At 47.5% G+C, this 21,750-nt stretch overlaps 1 protein-coding gene and 1 pseudogene across 2 annotated transcripts; both read left to right on the top strand.

The window, feature by feature from the left end:
- Positions 1–376: 376 nt before the first annotated feature.
- On the top strand, positions 377–1,650 carry LOC118634879 (annotated as a pseudogene).
- Positions 1,651–4,033: 2,383 nt separating this feature from the next.
- PLD2 (phospholipase D2) lies at positions 4,034–21,500 on the top strand. 2 transcript variants are annotated; one of them, XM_036268214.1, is made up of 26 exons: positions 4,034–4,097; positions 4,256–4,418; positions 4,651–4,760; positions 4,850–4,980; positions 5,073–5,215; positions 6,100–6,205; positions 6,294–6,359; positions 6,497–6,555; positions 6,693–6,785; positions 6,876–7,028; positions 7,506–7,655; positions 10,564–10,647; positions 10,793–10,871; positions 11,622–11,732; positions 11,915–12,085; positions 12,475–12,601; positions 17,586–17,704; positions 17,795–17,908; positions 18,035–18,139; positions 18,350–18,438; positions 18,545–18,658; positions 18,816–18,865; positions 19,142–19,276; positions 19,501–19,654; positions 20,478–20,592; positions 20,828–21,500. In XM_036268214.1, exons 3-26 carry the CDS (start codon positions 4,652–4,654, stop codon positions 21,050–21,052), a joined length of 2,802 nt encoding a protein of 933 aa, XP_036124107.1. In that variant the 5' UTR covers positions 4,034–4,097; positions 4,256–4,418; position 4,651; the 3' UTR covers positions 21,053–21,500. The 2 variants fall into 2 exon arrangements, with proteins under 2 accessions (XP_036124107.1, XP_036124109.1); XM_036268216.1 differs by lacking the exon at positions 4,034–4,097 and having other exon boundaries at positions 4,251–4,418.
- The last annotated feature ends 250 nt before the right edge of the window (positions 21,501–21,750 follow it).

The following is a 21,750-nucleotide window of genomic DNA, read 5'->3' as shown; positions in this document are numbered from 1 at the left end:
GCAGTTAATCAGCAGGGCAGGCCCTGGCTGGTTTGGCTCAGTGGTTAGAGCGTTGGCCTGCGGTCCAGAGAGACCCAGGTTCGGTTCCCGCTAAGGGCATGTACTTCGGTTGCAGTTTGTCCCCGGCCCTGGTTGGCCGTGCGGTTGGCAGCCACTTGATGTGTCCTTTTCACACTGATGTTTCTCTCTTACGCTCTCTCTTCCTCTCTCTCCCTCCCACTCTATCTGAACAAAAAATGGAAAAATGTCCTCGGGTGAGGATAAAAAAAAATAATAATAATAATAATAATAATCAGCAGGGCAGGAACTCATCCACACTCCCATCAGTTTGACCCCAGAGTCCACTCTGTTTGCCACCACATTGAGCTTCCCAAGCATGTCCCTGGCAGGTATTGATGCCCTCAGCCAGGCCTGGGGGGTGCCCAGAGCTTGGGCTGGGAGCCTCAGGTACAGAGCACCCTAGCCAAGGACTCTAGATGCCCTCCAATAAAACTATACTATCTTATTCCCTCAGGGTGCAATGATGTGGGTGAGAAAGGTTGGGAAGCAATACTGACTAGATTGCCTTGACTCAGACAGAAATCTGGTTTTTGTTTCTAAATGAACTTTATTGAAGTAAAAATGTACATATAATTTAATGCACACATCCTAGTGTACAGTTCTACAAGGTTTTTGTTTTTTTTTATCCTCACCCGAGGACATTTTTTGACATTTTGTTCAGATAGAGTAGGAGGGAGAGAGAGAGAGAGAAACATCGACGTGAAAGGGACACATCGAGTGGTTGCCACCTGCATGACCCAACCAGGGCTGGGGACAAACTGCAACCTAGGTACGCGCCCCTAGCGGGAACCGAACCTGAGTCTCTCCAGACCGCAGGCCAATGCTCCAGCCGCTGAGCCAAACCGGCCAGGGCAGTTCTACAAGTTTTGACAAGTGTATATAACCATGGACTCACCACCCCAATCAAGATATAGGACATTACCATCACAGAGTTCCCTTACATGCCCTTTTAGTCAGTCTTTCCCCCACCCCCTGCCACAGGCAACTACTGATCTGATTTCCATCACTGTAGATTGGTTTGCCTGTTTCAGAACTTTATAGAAACAGAATCACATAGTATTACTCTTTTGTGTCTCTCTTCTTTCAGCATAATGTTCTGAAATTCACCCATGTTGCATGCATTAACAGTTTATTGTTGGTTTTTTGGGTACTAACAACTTTATTAAGAGAGAATTTACACATCATAAAATTCACCCTTCTAACCTTTTGTCCACATCTTAGCAAGATTGCAGTGGTAGCAGCTGCTGTTTGAGCTTCGCTACGCTGCCAAAGAGGACAAGATGAAGGATGCCGGAAAGTCGACCAAGAAAGACAAAGACCCAGTGAACAAACCTGGGGGCAGGGCCAAAAAGAAGTGACCCAAAGGCAAAGTTTGGGACAAGCTCAATAACCTAGCCTCATTTGACAAAGCAACATATGATAAGCTCTGTAATGAAGTTCCCAACTATAAGCTTAACCTTGGCTGTTGCCAGGGCACAGGAGCTCCTTAGTAAAGAACTTATTAAACTAGTTTCAAAGCACAGAGATCAAGTAATTTATACCAGAAACACCAAGGGTGGGGATGCCCAAGCTACTGGTAAAGATGTATGAACAACAGGTCCCACCAGCTGTACAATTTGAAAAATAAAACTTTATTAAATTAAAAATACGCCATTTTAAAGTATACAATTCAGTCGCCTTTACTTTAGTCACAGAGCTGTGTAACCATCACAGCCAATTTTATAACATTTTCATACCCTAAAAGACAGTCTAGACCCATTGGTAGTCACTCCCCTGTCCATCTGCCCAGCTACTGGCAACCACTAATCTACTTTCTGTCTCTATGGATTTACTTATTCTGGACATTTCATATAAATGAAATCATAAAAAATGTGGTTCTTTGTGTCTGGCTTCTTTCACTTAGCATGTTTTCAAGGCTCATCCATGTTGGAGTGTATCAGGACATCATTCTTTTTTATGGCTGAATAATATTCTATTGTAGAGATTAAACCACATTTCGTGTACCTATTGATTAGCAGATGGACATTTGGGTTGTTCCTACTTTTTGGCTATTTGAGTAATACTACTATGTACATTCATGTACTAGTTTTTGTGTGGATGTGTTTTCAGTTTTCTTGGGTATATACCTAGGAGTGGAATTGCTGGGCCATATGATAACTCTATGCTTAACAGTTTGAGGAACTTGTTTTCCAAGGTGACTGCACCATTTATTTATACTTTATTCATTTTTATTGCTAAGTAATATAGCCTATATACCACAAATTAATCGAAATAAAAAACTTATCTTCAAAAGGCACCATTAATTTAATTAATTTAGATGTTTTTATTGATTTTTTAGAGGGAAAGGAAGGGAAAGAGAAACATCAATGTCAGAGAGAAACATCCATCTGCTGGCTGCCTCCTGCAGCCACTGAGGGTGGCCCCTCACTGGGGTACAGCCTGAAACCCAGGCATGTGCCCTGACCAGGAATTGACCCAGGACCTCTCAGTCCATGGAACAACGCTCAATCCACTGAGCCACACTGGCTGGGCTTTTCTTTCTTTCTTTTTTCCATTCTTTGTTCAGATAGAGTGGGAGGGAGGGAGAGAGAGCACATAAAGTGGTTGCCACCCGCACGACCCAACCAGGGCCAGGGACAAACTGCAATTGAGGTACGTGTCCTTAGCGGGAACCAAACCCGGGTCTCTCTGGACCGCAGGCCCACACTCTAACCGCTGAGCCAAACCGGCTAGGGCTGGGCTTTTCTTTTTTTTAAAGGCACCATTATTTTAGCAAGTCAAACCACATTCTGGGAAAAAATATTTGCAATACATATATCTGATAAAGGATCTGTATCCAAATATATAAATAACTCTTACAATTCAGTAAGACAAAATAACATGATTTCTTGAAAACTTAGCAAAGACTTGAACAGACACTTTACAAAAGATCTACAAATGGCCAATAAGCGCATAAAATGTGGTCAAAACATCAATAATCAGAGAAATAAAAAAACTACAATGATGTATGATTTTACTTATTAGAATGGCTAGCACTGTAAAGATTGACAGTATCAAATGTTGGCCATGTGTGGAGCAACTGAAAATGTAAGATGAAACAACTGTTTTTGGAAAACAGTTGGGCAGTTTCTTACAAGGCTAAAGCACAATTATTATATGACCCAGTAACTCCACTCTTAGCTATTTACCCAAGAGAAATGAAAACAAATATATCTACACAGACTTATACTGGAATGTTATAGGCGCTTTATTCACAAGAGACAAAAACTAGAAACAACCCAAATGTCCACTCAAAGAAGAGATAAAGATATCTACTTTAAACTGTTTTAAAATATATTGTCCTTTAGAACCTGAAAATGTACCTGTTTTCCCCTATACTGTAAGTTTCAGGACAGCAGGTTTCATGACTCTTGTTCACTTGAGTACCTTCAGGTCTGGCATGGAGCAAGTGCGCAAAAAATGAATGAATGCAAGAATGCAAGCTTGCATACATTGAATTTATGGCCACCATTCCTCGGACCTTTTATCATTCCTTTTAGCTACAAACGCTGCCGAAGACAGACCCGGTGTGGTTCCCTGCCCGCCCGGGAAGGGAACACCCGCAGGTCCCCTCCGCGGAGGCGCATCTCGATCTGGGCGGAAAGAGCCGGGGGCCCGCGCCAATGGGGGGTGCAGTGCGCCGCGTCCAGCGCCCACAGGGCGGCAGCAGGGCACACCCGAACCGACGGCGCGGGACAGACGGACAGCCCGGCTGACGGCGCCCTCGCGGGACGCACCGAGCCCGCAGCGCCACCGGGGCACACGGAGGAGGACCCCCGGGGCAGGCGGCGCGCAGGGCAGCGGGCGGGCCGAGGGCGGCGAAGGCGGGCCAGCACGGACGAGAATCCCGCGGAGGTGAGGCGGGGGCCGTCCCGCCCCCGAGGGCAGGCCCCGAGCGCAGCGCCGCCCCGCCCCGGTTCTCTGGGGTGTGGGCTGCAGCTCCGGTTCGTGTCTGCTTTCTCTGCACGCGACCCCGCGGCGGCGGCTCGGCTGCCCGGGTGAGCGGACGGGGGAGGGGGCGCGGCGGGACGGGGCCCAGGAAGTCGGGCGGGGTCCGGAATGAGCCCGGGCTGCCGGGCCTTCTGACTCAGCTGCATGCTCGGATTTTGGGGTTTCCCTTCCAGGATTGGAGCGCCTAACTTCCTCTTTCCCGCAGGGATCCCCTCTCCCCGCTGGCCTGGCCTAGCTTGAGTCCCGGCGGCTCCCAGCCCCGTGCAACCTCCGGGTCCCCTTTCCCTGGCTTCTGCTCTGCCCCAGTTCAGAGATCTCGGGGCCTGGCCGGGTGTTTCTGGCTGCACGCCCTGGTTACGGAACTGAAGGTGGGATTCAGGGGTTCTGGATGAAGAACCGAAGTAGGGGATGGATGTTAGAGGCGGGTTGGCGGGATGTTGCAGACGATGGGGCCGTAATCAGAGAGATTGGGAGTTATCGGGAGTTAGGCGGGTGGGTAAGAAGAGGGGGAACTGTGGGAAATGGAGAACCTGGAGGGTGGAATAGGGGACAGAGTTCTGCAGGGCAGATCATTTCTCTGAGGTTTCTCTGTATTCCTAGGATGACGGCTAGCCCAGAGAGCCTCTTCCCTTCTGGGGGCGACTTGGACTCCAGCCAGTTACATATGGAGCCCGATGAGGTGGACACTCTGAGGGAGGGAGAAGACCCAGGTACCCCCGGAGGATGACCTTCAGGGAGACGAGGAGAAGGGTATTGAGACCTCCAGGGCTCTACACTTTTACACTTTCTTTCCTCCTAGCTGACCGGATGCACCCCTTTCTGGCCATCTATGACCTTCAGCCTCTCAAAATGCGCCCCTTGGTGTTTGCCCCTGGGGTTCCTGTCACAGCCCAGGTGGTGGGCACTGAAAGATATACCAGCGGATCCAAGGTAGCTGGGCTGAGACCAAAGGGGTAGAGGGAGGGAGGGTTAAGGGAGCACTAGCCAGAGTTGGGAGTCCATTAAGTTCCGCACACCCCCAGGTAGGAACCTGCACTCTGTATTCTGTCCGCTTGACTCATGGTGACTTTACCTGGACAACCAAGAAGAAGTTCCGTCACTTCCAGGAGCTACATCGGGACCTCCTGAGACACAAAGTCTTGATGAGTCTGCTCCCTCTGGCTCGGTGAGTGGGGACTAGACTGCTTCTTGTGAAGGGAAGGTACACCACACCCTGTGGCTGTCACTGCCCCAGCCCCCATCAGTCCTTTCTGCCTGTCTCACCCCCAGACCCCAAACTCTCCTCCCCCAACTCTGGCCATTCTCTTACTCCTCTGACCCTGGTTACCAGGAAACCTTCCCTGCTCAGCTCTCTCTGTCCATGGTTCTGTGCCAGTATCTTAGCCGGGCTGGATGCCCAAAATGCCTTTGGCAGCCTCCTCCATTTCTTACCTCCATTCTCAGTGTAAGGGGCCTTCCTTCTGCCAGTCTCTAGGTCTCCTTCCTTTCTCCAAGACCCCATCTCCAGTGCTTCAGGAATCCAGGCACTCAGCCTCCCAGGCTCTTTTGTTGTTGTTGTTTTTTAATCCTCACCTGAGGACGTTTTTCCATTTTTTGTTGAGAGAGGGAGAGAGAGAGAGAAACATCAACATGAAACATCGAGTGGCTGCCACCCTCACGACCCCAACCAGGGATGGGGACAAACTGCAACTGAGGTACGTGCCCTTAGTGGGAACTGAACCCGAGACTCTCTGGACCACGGGCCGACGCTCTAACCGCTGAGCCAAACCAGCCAGAGCTCTTTTTTTTTTTTCCTTAACTTTTTGTTTCCCTTTATTGATTTGAGAGAGAGAGGAAGTGAGAGGGAGAGAGAAGTAGAAACATCCATGAGAGAGAACATCAGTTGGCTGCCTCCTGTATGCCCCCCACTGGGAATTGGGCCCATAATCTGGGCATGTGCCCTGACTGGGAATCAACTGGCGACCTTTTGCATGGGTCGGCGCTCAACCACTGAGCCACACCAGCCAGACCTCCCAGCTCTTACTTAGCCCTTACCCATCCCTTCCACAGCTTTGCCATTCCGTATCCTCCAGCCCGAGAGGCAGCTGACAGAGAGATGCCCTCTCTACCCCGAGCAGGTCCTGAGGGCTCCAGCAGACATGCATCCAGCAAACAGGTGCGACTACACACCAGGTCCTCTGGGAAGGCGTCAGTGTGCAAAGTGCTATGGTCCCATATGTCTCTGACTCCCATTTCTAATTCAGAAATACTTGGAGAATTACCTCAACCGCCTCCTGACCATGTCTTTCTACCGCAACTACCATGCCATGGTAAGGTTCAAAGGCTGGGTGCCTGGTTCTTAGGTGGATCAGGAAAATCAGACCCCCAGGGGCAGAGGACTGTGGTCAGTATGGTCTGAGGGGCTGAAGGCCAGAGTCTGTCCTCTGAGCCTTTGTTTCTTCTGCAGACAGAGTTCCTGGAAGTCAGTCAGTTATCCTTTATCCCAGACCTTGGATCCAAAGGATTGTAAGTGTCTGACACCCCTCACCCAGCCACCTGTAAAATGTCTGAATCTCTTACTGCCTGAGAATGGGGAATGCAATGAAGTGTGGGCTAGGGGTCTGGAGTCCCCATCCAGCATCTCTTCCTGATTTTTCCCACAGGGAAGGGGTGATCCGGAAGCGTTCTGGTGGCCACCGTGTTCCTGGCCTTAACTGCTGTGGCCGAGACCAAGTTTGCTATCGCTGGTCCAAGAGGTGAGGCCTGGGGTGGAGCAGCTGGACTTTGAGCAGAGATGAGGAAGGAGATCCCAAAGGGTGGGAACAGACAGAACCCTTCTGCTCCAGGTGGTTGGTGGTAAAGGACTCCTTCCTGTTGTACATGTGCCTCGAGACAGGCACCATCTCATTTGTTCAGCTCTTCGACCCTGGCTTCGGTGTGCAGGTGGGGAAAAGGAGCACAGAGACACGGTATGGGGTCCGGATCGACACCTCCCACAGGTAAGGCCTCCCTGGTGTGGACAGACACCTGGTGAGTAAATAGCCAGCCTAGAGCCCTGAGGGGAGTTTTGTGGAAGAGCCCATGGAAGAAAGGAAGGCATTTCCATGCCCCTGGAGCTGGCTATGATTAGGAACAAGGGAACTGTTCTAGCCAGATGCTTGGGACTGCTTTTAGTGTCTGGGCCCAGAGAAAGGGGCCTGAGTACAAGCTTGAGGGAGGGACTCTCCATGTAAAAGAAATGCAGTCCATTCATTTATTCATTTAACAAACTTGAGTGCCTGGCATAATACTAGGTGCCAGGAACCCAACAGTGAATAAGGCAGATATATACCCTGTCCCCATGGAGTTGTGATTTAGGGACTAAGGGAGGAAGTAGGAAAAAGATGATAGCTAAAGTGGGAAGGTTTCTGGGCTAGGCTAGAGGTACAGAGGTACCAAGGGTGAGGATTGTGATCCATCTCATTGTTCCTGTCCAGGTCCCTGATTCTCAAGTGCAGCAGCTACCGGCAGGCAAGGTGGTGGGGCCAGGAAATCACTGAGCTGGCCCAAGGCCCAGGCAGAGACTTCCTGCAGCTGCACAGGCATGACAGCTATGCTCCGCCCCGGCCTGGGGCTTTGGCACGGTGGTAAGACACTGATGTCCCTGTGAGCTTGTCTGTGGCCTTCTTGACCCCCTTGGTGTTCCCTGAGTCCTTGATCCTCTTTTATGTCCTTTGACCTCTTCTGACCTCAATAATTTCCCCCTTTGACTTCTTGAATCTCTCAGACCCCCTGAATTTTTTTAACCACACTGATCTCTCTGATTCTCCTCTAATATTTCTTACCCTCAGACTTGGTAATCTCTTCTGACCCCTGAACAAGCTGATCTCCTGTGATCTTTTGAACCTCTTTTACCACATGACTAGACTTTCTGTCCTCTGTGATTTCCTCAAATCTCTCTGATTTATTCATTTTATTTGTAAACATTTCTAAGCACTACTATATGCCGTGTGCAGCGGCAGGAATAAAACAGTCCAGTAGGTGATTCAATCACAAAGCCGTGGGAGCTCACCATGCTGGTGGTAGATACAAGGTGTGAGCACGGAGGAGTAGCGTCTGCCCCAGTGCGAGAATGTCAGGACTGGGCTTCCAGAAGGCAGTAACCCTGAGGTTTGCCTTAGCAAGTTAAAGAACATGGAAAAGGGTGGTCCATGCAGAGAAGGTAGAAATAGCCAGGCCGGGTGTATTTGGGAACCACCCGGCTGACTGTTGTTGTAGAGTGAGGAGGATTGGCCAGAGAAGAGTCTGGGAGTCAGCAGCCCCTGACCCTAATACTAAGCTGATCTTTAGGATAGGTAGGGGTGAGACATGGAAGGTGGTGCGAAGATTTGTTTTTAACATAAGAATAGTAATAGCTAATACTTATGTAGCACTTACTATATGGCAGAAACTGTTGTAAGTGTTTTATATGTGTTAACTTATTGAATCCTTACAACAACCCTACAAGGCAAGGTATAGTTATCTCCATTTCACAGATGAGAAAACGGAGACAAGGAGAAGTTAGGTGACTTGCCCCAGGTCACACACCTTGTAAGCAGTAGAGCCAGGATTCAAATCCAGGCAGGCCTGGTTAAGACCCTGCTCCTAACCATCATATTAGAACATTATTAAAAAGTCAAACACATCCAGCCGGTGTGGCTCAGTGGTTGAGCATCGGCCCATGCACCAAGAGGTCGCCGGTTCCAATCCTGGTCAGGGCACACGCCCAGGTTGTGGGCCAAATCCCCAGTGGGGGGCATGCAAGAGGCAATCGATGTTCTCTCTTATCGATGTTTCTATCTCTCTCTCCCTCTCACTTCCTCTCTAAAATTAATAAAAGGGAAAAAAGAGTCAAACACATTAAAAAATTAAAGTTCCCACTCATTGTACAATTCTTTATTCCTTTTCCCCCCAGCCCTTACTGCTACTTCCCTATACTCCCTCCTAGCAATACCTTTTCTCACCTCGGAAGTAACCCTGGCAACAGTTTGACATTTATTCTCCCAGATTTTTATCCTGCATGTTTTCATATTCTTATGCATATATGGTACTTTGTGTTTTAACACAAATGAGATTATGTTCTTTCTTCTATGATATATTTTTCACTTAATACATGTATTGGAGATTAAAGATAAACGTGTTTAGTTTATTTCCCATTTTTAACTCATTCCTCCCCCCTTTTTTTTATCCTCACCTGAGGACATTTTTGCATTCATCTTCAGATAGAATGGGAGGGAGAGAGGGAGGAAGAGAGAGAGAGAAACATCGATGAGAGAGATACATCGACTGGCTGCCACCCACACGACCCCAACCAGGGACAAACTGCAACTGAGGTATGTGCCCCTAGTGGGAACCGAACCCGGGTCTCTCTGGACCATGGACCAACGCTTTAACCGCTGAGCCAAACCGGCCAGGGCACCTATTTTTCACTCTTATAAATAATGCTGCAATGAACATAATCTTTGCATAAGCATTTAATAGGATATATTCCTAGAAATAGAATTACTGTGTGAATATAACAGTATTAAGGGGTATGTACAGCCCTGGCCAGTTTGGTTCAACAGTTAAAGTGTTGGCCCATGGACTGAGGGGTGGTGGGTTCGATTCCCAGTCAAAGGCATGTTGCAGGTTCAATCTCTTGGGGTCATATGGGAGGGCAACCAATCCATGTGTCTCTCTCACATCAATGTTTCTCTCTCTCTCTCTCTTTCTCCTTCCCTTCTACTCTAAAATTCAATGGAAAAATATCCTCAAGTGAGGATTAACCAAAAAAAAGGGGGTGTGTGTACATTTAATATTGTGATAGATACTGCCAAATTGTCATCTGAAAAGGTTATAACCAATACAACCCATAGTCTATAAGAATACTCACTTCCTCATATGCTAACATTGAATGTTACCAGTGATCTTAATTTTTGCCAATCTGGTGAATTAAAGAATGTTATTTCATTTTATATCAATTTTCTTGTTTGCTAGTGAAATTGAGTATCTTTTCTTATGATTGGTCATCTGAAAAGGTTATAACCAATACAACCCATAGTCTATAAGAATACTCACTTCCTCATATGCTAACATTGAATGTTACCAGTGATCTTAATTTTTGCCAATCTGGTGAATTAAAGAATGTTATTTCATTTTATATCAATTTTCTTGTTTGCTAGTGAAATTGAGTATCTTTTCTTATGATTCCATTTTGATTTCCTCTGTGAACTGTCAGTTCTTATTCTTTGTTCACTTTTCAGTTGGCTTGTGTTGGAAATCTTTGTGTGTGATGTATTAATCTTCCCAGTCTTTAGTCACTTTCTTTAGTTTGTTCTTTTCTCATTTTTAACTTTATTTAGCTCATACTGGCATATTTATCCCACTTTGATATATCGGATACCATCTGACCTCTCTGATCACTCTTGATCTTTGACCTTGCTGTCACCTCTGACCCATGACTATCCTCTGGTCTTCACTCTCCAGAGCTTTCTGGCTTCTGACTCCCCTGACCTCCTTGGCTTGGCCTCCCCCCAGGTTTGTGAATGGGGCAGGTTACTTTGCTGCTGTGGCAGACGCCATCCTGCGAGCTCGAGAGGAGATTTTCATCACAGACTGGTGGTAAGTGCAGGAAAAGCCCAACAAAAAGGGGTGGGATAGGGCCTATGTCAGATCAATTTACAGATCACAGGAGGGAGTGGAAAGGAAGGAGTGGCCGTATCTGGGGCTTAGCTTATGATCCTCAACCCCCCACTCTGAATCCTAGGTTGAGTCCTGAGATTTACCTGAAGCGTCCAGCCCATTCAGATGATTGGAGACTGGACATTATGCTCAAGAAAAAGGCGGTGAGGAGAGCAGTCAGGCTGGAGGGGAGGTGTGGTGGGGTTGGTTAGAAGGGACTGAAGCATGAAGGAACATAGGAACCCGAGGCTTCAAGGGGAGGAAATGTGTCCATCCTGGCTCAGTGTTCAGCAAACATCACTTCCTCCTCTTCTCCAAGGAGAACTGACACCTCCCTCTTCATGCTCCTTCTCTACCTGGTATAGACTTTCCTCCCAGTACCCATTGTACTTTATTGTGTTACCTGGGGGTGTACATGTCTGTCTCTCACTGGACTGATTAATATCACTAGTTCCAGTAAAAGGCACAGTGTCTATCATGTTGGAGGCATCTGTAGATGTTGATGGACAGGATGAAAGATATGTGGATGATGGAGAGTGGATGGGTAAATGATGGAAAGGGAAGTATATGTAAGGATATGAGTTTGGACAGGTGGATCAGTAAGCGGATGGGTGGGTAGTTGGATGAATAACAGACAGTAGATGAGGGGATGAGTACATGGTCGGGAAGATGGATGGATAGATAACAATAGATAGGTGGGTAGATATATAGATGGATGAGTAAATAAGTGGACTGCTCACCTGTTGCTAACTGCATTGCAAGCATCAAAGCAAGGTATACGTGGCAGAGCATTGAGGGTCTCCAGGCTGGGTGGAGGGATATCCAGGAATCCTGAGCAAGGGGAAGGTTTTGGGAAGGTGGAAAGGGGCCTTTCTGAGAGAGGCGTTAGGATCTGATACCCTATGCACCACCAGGAGGACGGTGTCCGTGTGTCCGTACTACTGTTTAAGGAAGTGGAGTTGGCCTTGAGCATCAACAGTGGCTATAGCAAGAGGGCTCTGATGCTGCTGCACCCCAACATAAAGGTGACTCATACCTCAGAGTCCCCTCCCACACTACAGCCCTCCTCACCACTCTTCCCCATCCTTTCAACCCTCCCTTTCCTTAGTCATCTTATCCTTCTGCCTTTCCATTTCCCTCCCAACACCACCTCTTATCTTTCTCTCAACTAAGCCCACCCTCATGAACTCCTCCATACCTGCTCCAGGTGATGCGCCACCCAGACCAGGTGACACTGTGGGCCCATCATGAGAAGCTCCTGGTGGTAGACCAAGTTGTGGCCTTCTTGGGAGGGCTGGATCTCGCCTATGGCCGCTGGGATGACCTGCACTACCGACTGACTGACCTTGGGGACCCCTCTGAATCAGCTGCCCCACAGGTAATCCCCTAAGGTCTTCCTGAACTCCCCCAAACTCAGCTAACCTAAATCTACACCCCTTCCCAGCTTTAGCCTTTCCCCTCCAGTCATTTCAAGTGCTGCCCACACCCAGTGTTCCTTGGCCTTTCTGGAACCCCAAGAACCCACTTTGAGATATAATGACCCAGTCCCTTTCCCATTTCCACTACCCCCCCTCCTCCCGCCAGTTCCTCTAGGAAGTGCAGCTGAAAGGGAGGGCTGGGAAATCAGACTCTGTTTCATTCTTACTCTCTGTGTCTCTGTCTCCCTGTTTCACACTCTTTCAGTGTTCCTATCTTCTCTTTGGTCCCGGCTCTGTATGGCCCCCATGACCGCTCCTTGCCCATGGCTTGGGTGTGTTCCCCTCACAGCCTCCCATCCAGGACTCAGACTCGTCAGCCATCCCAGACTTCTCTCACAACCAACTCTTCTGGCTGGGCAAGGATTACAGCAATCTTATCATTAAGGACTGGGTGCAGCTGGACCGGCCTTTTGAAGGTGAGGGTCCCCTCCCACAAAGTCCCCAAGAGCTGGAAGTAGGGGCAAAAGTCGGTGCTGGAACTGGGAATGGGAAAGCTGGGTCAAGGATAATCCAGCCTTCCCTTTGGTCAGCTCTGTGTCAAGTATCCCCAAGGGACCATCCCTGACCTCTCTTCTGACTCTTCTGGGATCCCCAGATTTCTTTTCTTTTTAACTTTTTTTATTAATTTATTTTTGTTTCAGATGTTTCTCCTTTTCCCCCCACTGACATTCTCCTCCCAACGCCCCCCCCCCCGCCCCATCCCCAGCTTGTCCATTGGATACACATACATGCATATTAGTTCTGTGGTTTTTCTCCTCCCTCCTCCCCCACCCCCTCTTCTGAGGTTTGTCAGTCTGTACGCTACTTCTATGTCTCTGGGTCTACTTTGTTCATCAGTTTGTTTAGCTCATTCCACAAATAAGTGATATCATGTGATACTTGTCTTTCTCTGATTGGCTTGTTTCGCTTAGGATAATATTCTCCAGGTCCTTCCATGTCATCTCAAAGGATAAGAGATCTTTTTTTCTTAACAGCTGCATGGTATTCCATTGTATATATGTACCACAGCTTTTTTATCCACTCATCTATTGATGGACACTTGGGTTATTTCCAGATCTTAGCTATTGTAAATAGTGCTGCTATGAACATAGGGGTACATATATTTTCTGATTGGTGTTTCAGGCTTCTTAGAGTATATTCTAAAAGTGGGATCACTGGGTCAAATGGAAGTTCAATTTTTAACTTTTTGAGGTGACACCATAGTGTTTTCCATAGTAGCTGTACCAATCTGCATTCCCACTAGCAGTGCACTAGTGTCCCCTTTTCTCCACACCTTTGCCAGCACTTGTTGTTTGATGATTTGTTGATGGCAGCCATTCTGACAGGTGTGAGGGGACATTGAACATTTTTTCATATGTCTCTTGGCCATTCGTATGTCCTGTTTGGAGAAGTGTCTCTTTAGGTCCTCTGCCCATTTTCGATTTGGGTTCTTTGTCTTTCTTTTGTTGAATTGTATGAATACTCTATATATTTGGAAATTAACCCCTTATCTGATGTATCGTTTGTAACTATGTTCTCCCATATAGTGGGTTCTCTTTTTATTTTGATGGTTGTTTCTTTTGCTGTGCAGAAGCTTTTTAGTTTGATATAGTCATTTTTTCCTTTGTTTCTCTTGCCTTAGGTGTTGTATCAGTAAAAATTCTGTTGCGTGTGATATTGGAAGTTTTGTTGCCTACATTTTCTTTTAGTATTTTTACAGATTCACGACTCACATTTAAGTCTTTTATCCATTTTAAGTTTATTCTTCTGTATGGTGTAAGTTGATGGTCGAACTTCATTTTTTTGCATGTAGCTGTCCAATTTTCCCAACACCATTTATTGAAGAGGCTGTCTTGACTCCACTATATGCTCTTACCATCTTTGTCAAATATTAATTGAGCACATTGTCTTGGGTCAATTTCTGGGTTCTCTGTTCTGTTCTGTTGATCTATATACCTGTTCTTGTACTAGTACCAGGCTGTTTTGATTATAGTAGCTTTGTAGTATAATCCGATATCCTGTATTTTGATCCCACCTATTTTGTTCTTCTTTTTCAAGATTGCTGTGGCTATTTGGGGTCTTTTTTGGTTCCATATAAACTTTTGGAGTATTTGCTCTAGTTCTGTAAAATATGTCGTTGGTATTTTGATGGGGATTGCATTGAATCTATAGATTGCTTTGGGTAGTATGGACATTTTAATGATGTGAATTCTTCCAATCCATGAACAGGGCATATGTTTCCACTTTTTTTATATCTTCCTCTATTTATTTTTTAAATGACCTGTAGTTTTCTGTAGAGGTCCTTTATTTCTTTGGTTAAGTTTATTCCTAGGTATCTTAATTTTTTTCTTCAGTGGTAAATGGAATTTTTTTTTTTTAGTTTCTCTTTCTGTGAGTTCATCATTGGTGTATAAGAATGCCATCGATTTTTTTTTTTTATCCTCACCCAAGGACATTTTTGCATTTATCTTCAGATAGAGTGGGAGGTGAGAGGGAAGAAGAGAGAGAGAGAAACATCAGTGTGAGAGAGACACATCGACTGGCTGCCATGCACACGACTCCCACTGGGGCTGGGAACAAACTGCAGCTGAGGTATGTGCCCTTAGTGCGAACCGAACCTGGGTCTCTCTGGTCCATGGGCTGACGCTCTAACTGCTGAGCCAGACCGGCCAGGGATGCCATCGATTTCTTGACGTTAATTTTGTATCCTGCTTTTTTCCAAATTCATTAAAAAAAATTTTTTTTTTTTCTTATTCATTGTTAGAGAGAGGAAGGAAGAGGGAGAGAGAGATAAAAACATCGATTAGCTGCCTCCTGCATGCCCCCCACTGGGGATTAGACCCACAACCTGGGCATGTGCCCTGACCGGGAATCAAACCGGTGACCTCTTGGTGCATGGATTGATGCTCAACCACTGAGCCACACCAGCTGGGCACCAAATTCATTTATTAAATCGAGTAGATTTTTGATGGAGTCTTTAGGGTTTTCTATGTACAATATTATGTCATCTGCAAATAATGACAATTTCATTTCCTCCTTTCCAATTTGGATCCCTTTTATTTTTATTTATTTATTTTTTTGTACAGATAGAGTGGGAGGGAGAGAGAGGAAGGGAGAGAGAGAGAGAAACATCGATGTGAAGGGACACATCGAGTGGCTGCCACCCACACGACCAACCAGGGCCGGGGACAAACTGCAACCGAGGTACGTGCCCTTAGCGGGAACCGAACCCGGGTCTCTCCGGACCGCAGGCCGACGCTCTAACCGCTGAGCCAAACCGGCCAGGGCTGGATCCCTTTTATTTTTAATTCATGTCTAATTGCTGTGGCTAAGACTTCCAGTACTATGTTAAATAAAAGTGTTGAAAGTGGGCATTCCTGTCTTATTCCTGTTCTTAAGGGAAATGCTTTTAGTTTTTGCCCATTGAGTATGATGTTGGCTGTAGGTTTTTCATATATGGCCTTTATTATGTCAAGATACGATCCCTCTATTTCCACATTGCTGAGTGTTTTTATCAGAAATGGGTACTGGATTTTGTTGAATGCTTTTTCAGCATCTGTTGATAAGATCATGTGTTTTTTATCTTTCATTTGGTTTATGTGGTGTATCACATTTATTGATTTGTGAATATTGTATCAGCCTTGCATCCCTGGGATGAATCCCACTTGGTCTTGATGAATAATTTTTTTGATATATTGCTGGATCTGGTTTGCTAATATTTTGTTAAGGATTTTGGCATCTGTGTTCATCAGTGATATTGGCCTGTAGTTTTCTTTTTTTGTAGTGTCTTTATCCGGTTTTGGAATTAGGTTTATGCTGGCTTCATAAAACGAGTTTGGAAGTCTTCCATCTTCTTGGCTTTTTTGGAATAGTTTGAGGAGAATGGGTGTTAGATCTTCTTTGAATGTTCAGTAAAACTCCCCCGTGAAGCTGTCAGGGCCTGGGCTTTTGTTTGCTGGGAGTTTCTTGATTACCTCTTCGATTTCTGTAGTTGTTATTGGTCTGTTCAAGTTTTCTCTCTCTTCCCGGTTCAGTTTTGGGAGACTGTGTGTTTCTAGAAATTTGTTCATTTCACCTAGATTGTCCAATGTGTTGGTGTGTAATTGTTCATACTGTTTTGATGATCCTTTGTATTTCTGTGGTGTAGGTTGTTACTGCTCCTCTTTCATTTCTGATTTTGTTTATTTGGGTCCTCTCTTATTGTTTCTTGGTGAGTCTGGCTAAAGGTCCATCAATCTTGTTTATATTTTCAAAGAGCCAGTTCTTTGTTTCATTGATCTTTTGAATTGTTTTTTTAGTCTCTATGTCATTTATTTCTGCTCTGACCTTTACTATTTCTTTCCTTCTACTCGCTCTGGATTTTTCTTTTTGTTTACTGTCTAGTTCTTTAAGTTGTATGGTTAGAAAGTCAATTAGGAATTTTTCTTGTTTCTTGAGGTAGGCCTGTAATGCTATGAATTTCCCTCTCAGGACTGCTTTCACTGCATCCCACAGATTTTGTGTTGTTGTGTGTTCATTTTCATTGGTTTCCGGGAATTTTTGTGTTTTTTTTTAATCTTCATCTGAGGACATTTTTGCATTTATCTTCAGATAGAGCAGGAGGGAGAAAGGGAGGAAGAGAAAGAGAGAAACATCGATGAAAGAGACACATCAACTGGTTGCCACCTGCACAACCCCAACCAGCGCCAGAAATGTACCACAACGTAGGTACATGCCCTTAGTGGGAACCGATCCTGAGACTCTCTAGTCCTCAGGCCGACTCTCTAACTGCTGATCCAAACTGGCCAGGGCGGTTTCCAGGAAGTTTTTAGTTTCTTCCTTGATCTCCTTGGTAACCCATTTGTTGTTTAATAACATGCTATTTAGTCTCCAAGTGTTTGAATGTTTTTGTTGTAATTGAATTCTAGTTTCATGCCATTGTGATCTGAGAAGATGCTTGATATGATTTCAGTGTTCTTGAATTTGTAGAGACTTACTTTGTGTCCTAATATGTGGTTGACCTTTGAGAATGTACCCTATACACTTGAGAAGAATTATATTCTGCAGCTTTGGGGTAAGATGCTCTGTCAATATCAATTAAGTCCAGCTGATCCAGTTTGTCATTTAATGACTCTGTGTCCTTGTTAATTTTTTGTCTCGAAGATCTCTCCAGTGGTGTGAATGGGGTGTTAAAGTCACCCACTATTATTGTATTGCTATTGATCTCTCCCTTGAAGTCCTCCAGAAGTTTTAAAATATATTTTGGTGCTCCCATATTTGGTGTGTATATGTTTACCAGGATTATATCCTCTTGTTGGATTTATCCTCTTCTAATATTATGTAGTGACATTTTTTGGCTCTTATTATGGCCCTTGTTTTGAAGTCTATCTTATCAGATATGAGTATTGCTACACCAGCTTTTTTTTCATTCGGGATCCCCAGATTTCATTGACAGGAAGACTACAGCCCGGATGCCCTGGCGAGATGTTGGGGTGGTTGTCCATGGCCCACCTGCCCGGGACCTGGCCCGGCACTTTATCCAGCGCTGGAACTTCACCAAGGTGCGCCCTCCCTCCTGTGAATGCTGGAGGTTGTGGGGATCCAGGGGCAGCTTGCCACCTCCCACGGACTCTGCCATTCCTCCCCCTTAGACTACCAAAGCCAAGTACAAGACACCCATGTACCCCTACCTGCTGCCCAAGTCCACCAGCTCCGCAAACCATCTCCCCTTCACACTCCCAGGGGGGCAGTGTGCCACTGTGCAGGTGAGGCCCCAACTTCAGCCTGCTCCCACTTCTCCCTCCCTTCAGCCCACTCTCCTTGACCTGATTGCCCTCCAGACTTCTCCCCTCCTGGAGTCAGAAACCACATCATATTTGCCATTCCCCTAGGTCTTGCGGTCAGTGGACCGTTGGTCAGCGGGGACTTTGGAGAACTCCATCCTCAATGCCTACCTGCACACTATCAGGGAGAGCCAGCACTTCCTCTACATTGAGGTCTGACTTGGGGGAGGAGGGGAGAAAATGGAGGAGGGGTTGCCTCAGGAGAGAGACTTAGGATAACAGCAGGATCAATGTTGTGGGCTGGGGTAGCTGGGCCTGGAGAAGCCTGGGGCTGGGGCCTGCAGCTTAGAGATGTAGATGGCAGCTGGGAACTGAGGATGGGCAGGGGCCTGGCTGCTGATGTCTCTTTGGTCCCTGCCCTAGAATCAGTTCTTCATTAGCTGCTCAGATGGACGGACAGTTCTGAACAAGGTGGGCGATGAGATTGTGGACAGAATCCTGAAGGCCCACAAGTAAGGTGGACTGGCAGGAGGGTTGGATTGAGGGTGTGGTTTAAGCCCAACTGGAGGGGTGGGGCTTTGGGGAGAAATCAAATCTCTGACTCTACCCCCTCCCCAGACAGGGGCAATGCTTCCGAGTCTACGTGCTTTTGCCTCTGCTCCCTGGTTTTGAGGGTGACATCTCCACAGGTGGTGGTAACTCCATCCAAGCCATTCTGCACTTCACTTACAGGTGACCTCCTATGGGGTCTCTGTGGCCCTATTTACCCATGTCCCATCCTGATTCTATCCTGATCTCTTCCCGCTAGACTTTCAAGGTCTGCCTCTCTCCTGACATCCCCAATGCCCTCCTCCAGCCTTTATTTCTTCCACCCATTCTTTCCCCTCAGGACCCTGTGTCGTGGAGAATATTCAATCCTACATCGCCTCAAAGCAGCCAGTGAGTTCTAGGGGACTGGAGGTTGAAGCCCTGGACCCCTGAGGAGGAGGAGATGGGGGACCTGGAGACCCAGGTGGAGGGAAGGGGTCTATTATTCCTGTGTGCTTCTGGGGCTACTGCCCTGAGGTCACAGGTGGTCTTTCACTGGAGAGAGAAGTGTATAGACTGGGCTCTCAAGGGCTTCTGAAGTGAGGAGGTGGATGGGACCAGGCTCCATTTGCACATGGAGGGCTCCTCTCATCTCACTCCCCTTCCCCTGATCTCTTTTACTTACAGTGGGGACAGCGTGGCGGGACTATATATCTATCTGTGGACTCCGCACACACGGAGAGCTGGGTGGGCACCCAGTCTCAGAGCTCATCTATATCCACAGCAAGATGCTCATTGCTGACGACCGGACAGTCATCATTGGTCAGTGCTAAATCTGGGTCCCTGGCATCAAGAACAGGGTGGGAGAGGTGGAACAGGACCCAGCCAAGGGCAACGGGATGAAGGGATGTAACTGCTGCTGAGGCCCAGTGGGGATGGAGGCAAAAGAAGGACTGTTGCCCACAGGCACATGCTCTGGTAGAGGTGATGGGGTGGAGGGTCCCTCTGGGCTCAGGCGGACACAATGTGTCCTACACCCACCCCAGGCTCTGCAAACATCAATGATCGGAGCCTGCTGGGGAAGCGGGACAGTGAACTGGCTGTGCTGATTGAGGACACAGAGATGGAGCCTTCCCTCATGGATGGTGTAGAATATCAGGCGGGCAGGTTTGCCTCGAGTTTGCGGAAGCACTGCTTCAGGTAGAGAATGGGTGGGTGCTACAGGGTGTGGTGGGAGGTGGAGGGGTGTTTACCTTTTGAGCAGGTTGGAGGATTGGTTAGACATAGTATTAGATTTCCCACTAGGAAGACTATTCAAGTTTGGGGTGCCAGCAAAGTAGGGACACCCAAAAAACAAGAAATACTTTTTTTCTTTTAATCCTCACTCGAGGACATTTTTTCCATTTTTTGTTCAGATAGAGTGGGAGGGAGAGAGAGAGAAACATCGATGTGAAAGGGACACATTGAGTGGCTGCCACCCGTACAACCAACCAGGGCCGGGGACAAACTGCAACCGAGGTACATGCCCTTAGCGGGACCCGAACCCGGGTCTCTCTGGACCGCAGGCTGACGCTCTAACCGCTGAGCCAAACCGGCCAGGGCTGAGAAATACTTTAAAAATAACTTGGTACATTTTCATTTTATTTATTTATTTTTAATTATTTTTTTCTTTTTTGATTTTAGAGAGAGAGGAAGGGAGAGGGAGAGAGATAGAAACATCAATGAGAGAGAACATTGATAGACTGCCTCCTGCCTGCCCCGCACTGGGGATTTGGCCCACAACTTGGGCATGTGCCCTGACCAGGAATCCATCTGGCGACCTCTTGGTGCTTGGGTTGATGCTCAACCACTGTGCCACACCAGCCAGGCACTTGGTACATTTTTAAAAGCATCAAAGTAGAGATAACGGAAAACTCTTTTGCATCCATTTTGAATGACCTGGGTAGGCACAGCATAACTTTCCTGGTATTTAGGCTCTCTCAGGATCTTAACCTGGCCCTCCTGGGACCCCTTTCTCCTGTAGCGTTGTTCTTGGGGCAGATGCCCGGCCAGACCTGGATCTCCGAGACCCTGTCTGTGATGACTTCTTCCAGTTGTGGCAAGACACAGCTGAGAGCAATGCCAATATCTATGAGCAGGTGGGAGCTGAGGGGAGTGGGCCAGGGGGAAATTCATGGATTATCCTGTTCAGGATGGGATGGAGAGAAGCCCCACCACACAGCCATTCCCAGAAGGGACATGAGAGTCTGGGGGCATGTCGTGGGATTCAGTGGCCCAGGGATGGTGTAGGGTTGGGGGCATCCAGCTCAGTGGGGCTTGTGCTCTTGGCAAAGTCTGCCCAAGCCTTACTAGCTTCCATGTACTCCTCCTCAGATCTTCCGCTGCTTGCCATCCAATGCCACACGGTCCCTGCGGGCACTCCGGGAGTACGTGGCTGTGGAGCCCCTAGCCATCGTCAGTCCCCCCTTGGCCCGGTCTGAGCTCACCCAGGTCCAGGGCCACTTGGTCCACTTTCCCCTCAAGTTCCTGGAGGATGAGTCTTTGTTGCCCCCCCTGGGTAGCAAGGAGGGTGTGATGCCCCTGGAAGTGTGGACATAGCTGGAGCTCCAGCCAGAGAGGTCACTAAGCTGCTGGGCTTCACTGAGTCTGGTTCCCTGCCCCCTGCCCCTGAGGACTGAGGGCAGGGCCCTTTGAGACCTGTGGGAGGCAGCATCTCTGAAGGGGATGAGAAAAGTGACAGAGGACCCTTCTAGAGAAGCAGCCAAAGAAGATACTCCCAATCCCGGGCTGGGTAGGCAGGAGAGGGTTCCAGAGTTCACCTTTCCTGCTGCCCAATTCAAACCACTGCTTCAGAGGAGAAGCAAAACTCCTGCCAGGATGCCTGGGGCAAGCCTTCCCATCTCTCCCTCCTCTGCCCCAGGGCCTCTCCTAGCCCATTGCTGCCAAGGTGGAGGGAAGGATGGAGCCTCTTCTGGCTTCAGCCCCCACAGTGGGGAGGGGTGGAGGCTGCACACTGACTCCCTCCACGAGCCTGCTGACAGACACTAACTTCATATCAGTTCAATAAGCGTTTCATAAATAAAAGGGTAGGAAAAATCCATGCCTCTTCCCCAGTCGAAGTGAGTTCTTGTTTCAGCCACCCCTCCCTGCCTACACATAGCACCAAGCTTCTTCACCTCGCCACCCCACTCCTTTTTTCTTTCTGCTGTCTCCATTTCCACTGTACTTGTCTGTGGCTTTGGGAGCTCGGTTACCTAGCAGCTGGGAGGATAAGTTCCCACAGTGCTGCCTGAGTA

Source organism: Molossus molossus, unplaced genomic scaffold (assembly GCF_014108415.1).
Source record: "Molossus molossus isolate mMolMol1 unplaced genomic scaffold, mMolMol1.p scaffold_m16_p_19, whole genome shotgun sequence".
NCBI lineage: Eukaryota > Metazoa > Chordata > Mammalia > Chiroptera > Molossidae > Molossus > Molossus molossus.
Note: the sequence above shows the minus strand (reverse complement) of the source record. Positions and strands in the feature narration are given on the sequence as shown.

What these genes read in the sequence shown, in the direction of transcription:
- PLD2 (XM_036268214.1), top strand. Translation starts at nt 4,652, where the DNA reads ATGACGGCTAGCCCAGAGAGCCTCTTCCCTTCTGGGGGCGACTTGGAC. An exon ending in AGTCTGCTCCCTCTGGCTCG is followed by an intron (nt 5,216 to 6,099) that starts GTGAGTGGGGAC and finishes TCCCTTCCACAG; the next exon opens with CTTTGCCATTCCGTATCCTC. An exon ending in CCTGGGGCTTTGGCACGGTG is followed by an intron (nt 7,656 to 10,563) that starts GTAAGACACTGA and finishes GCCTCCCCCCAG; the next exon opens with GTTTGTGAATGGGGCAGGTT.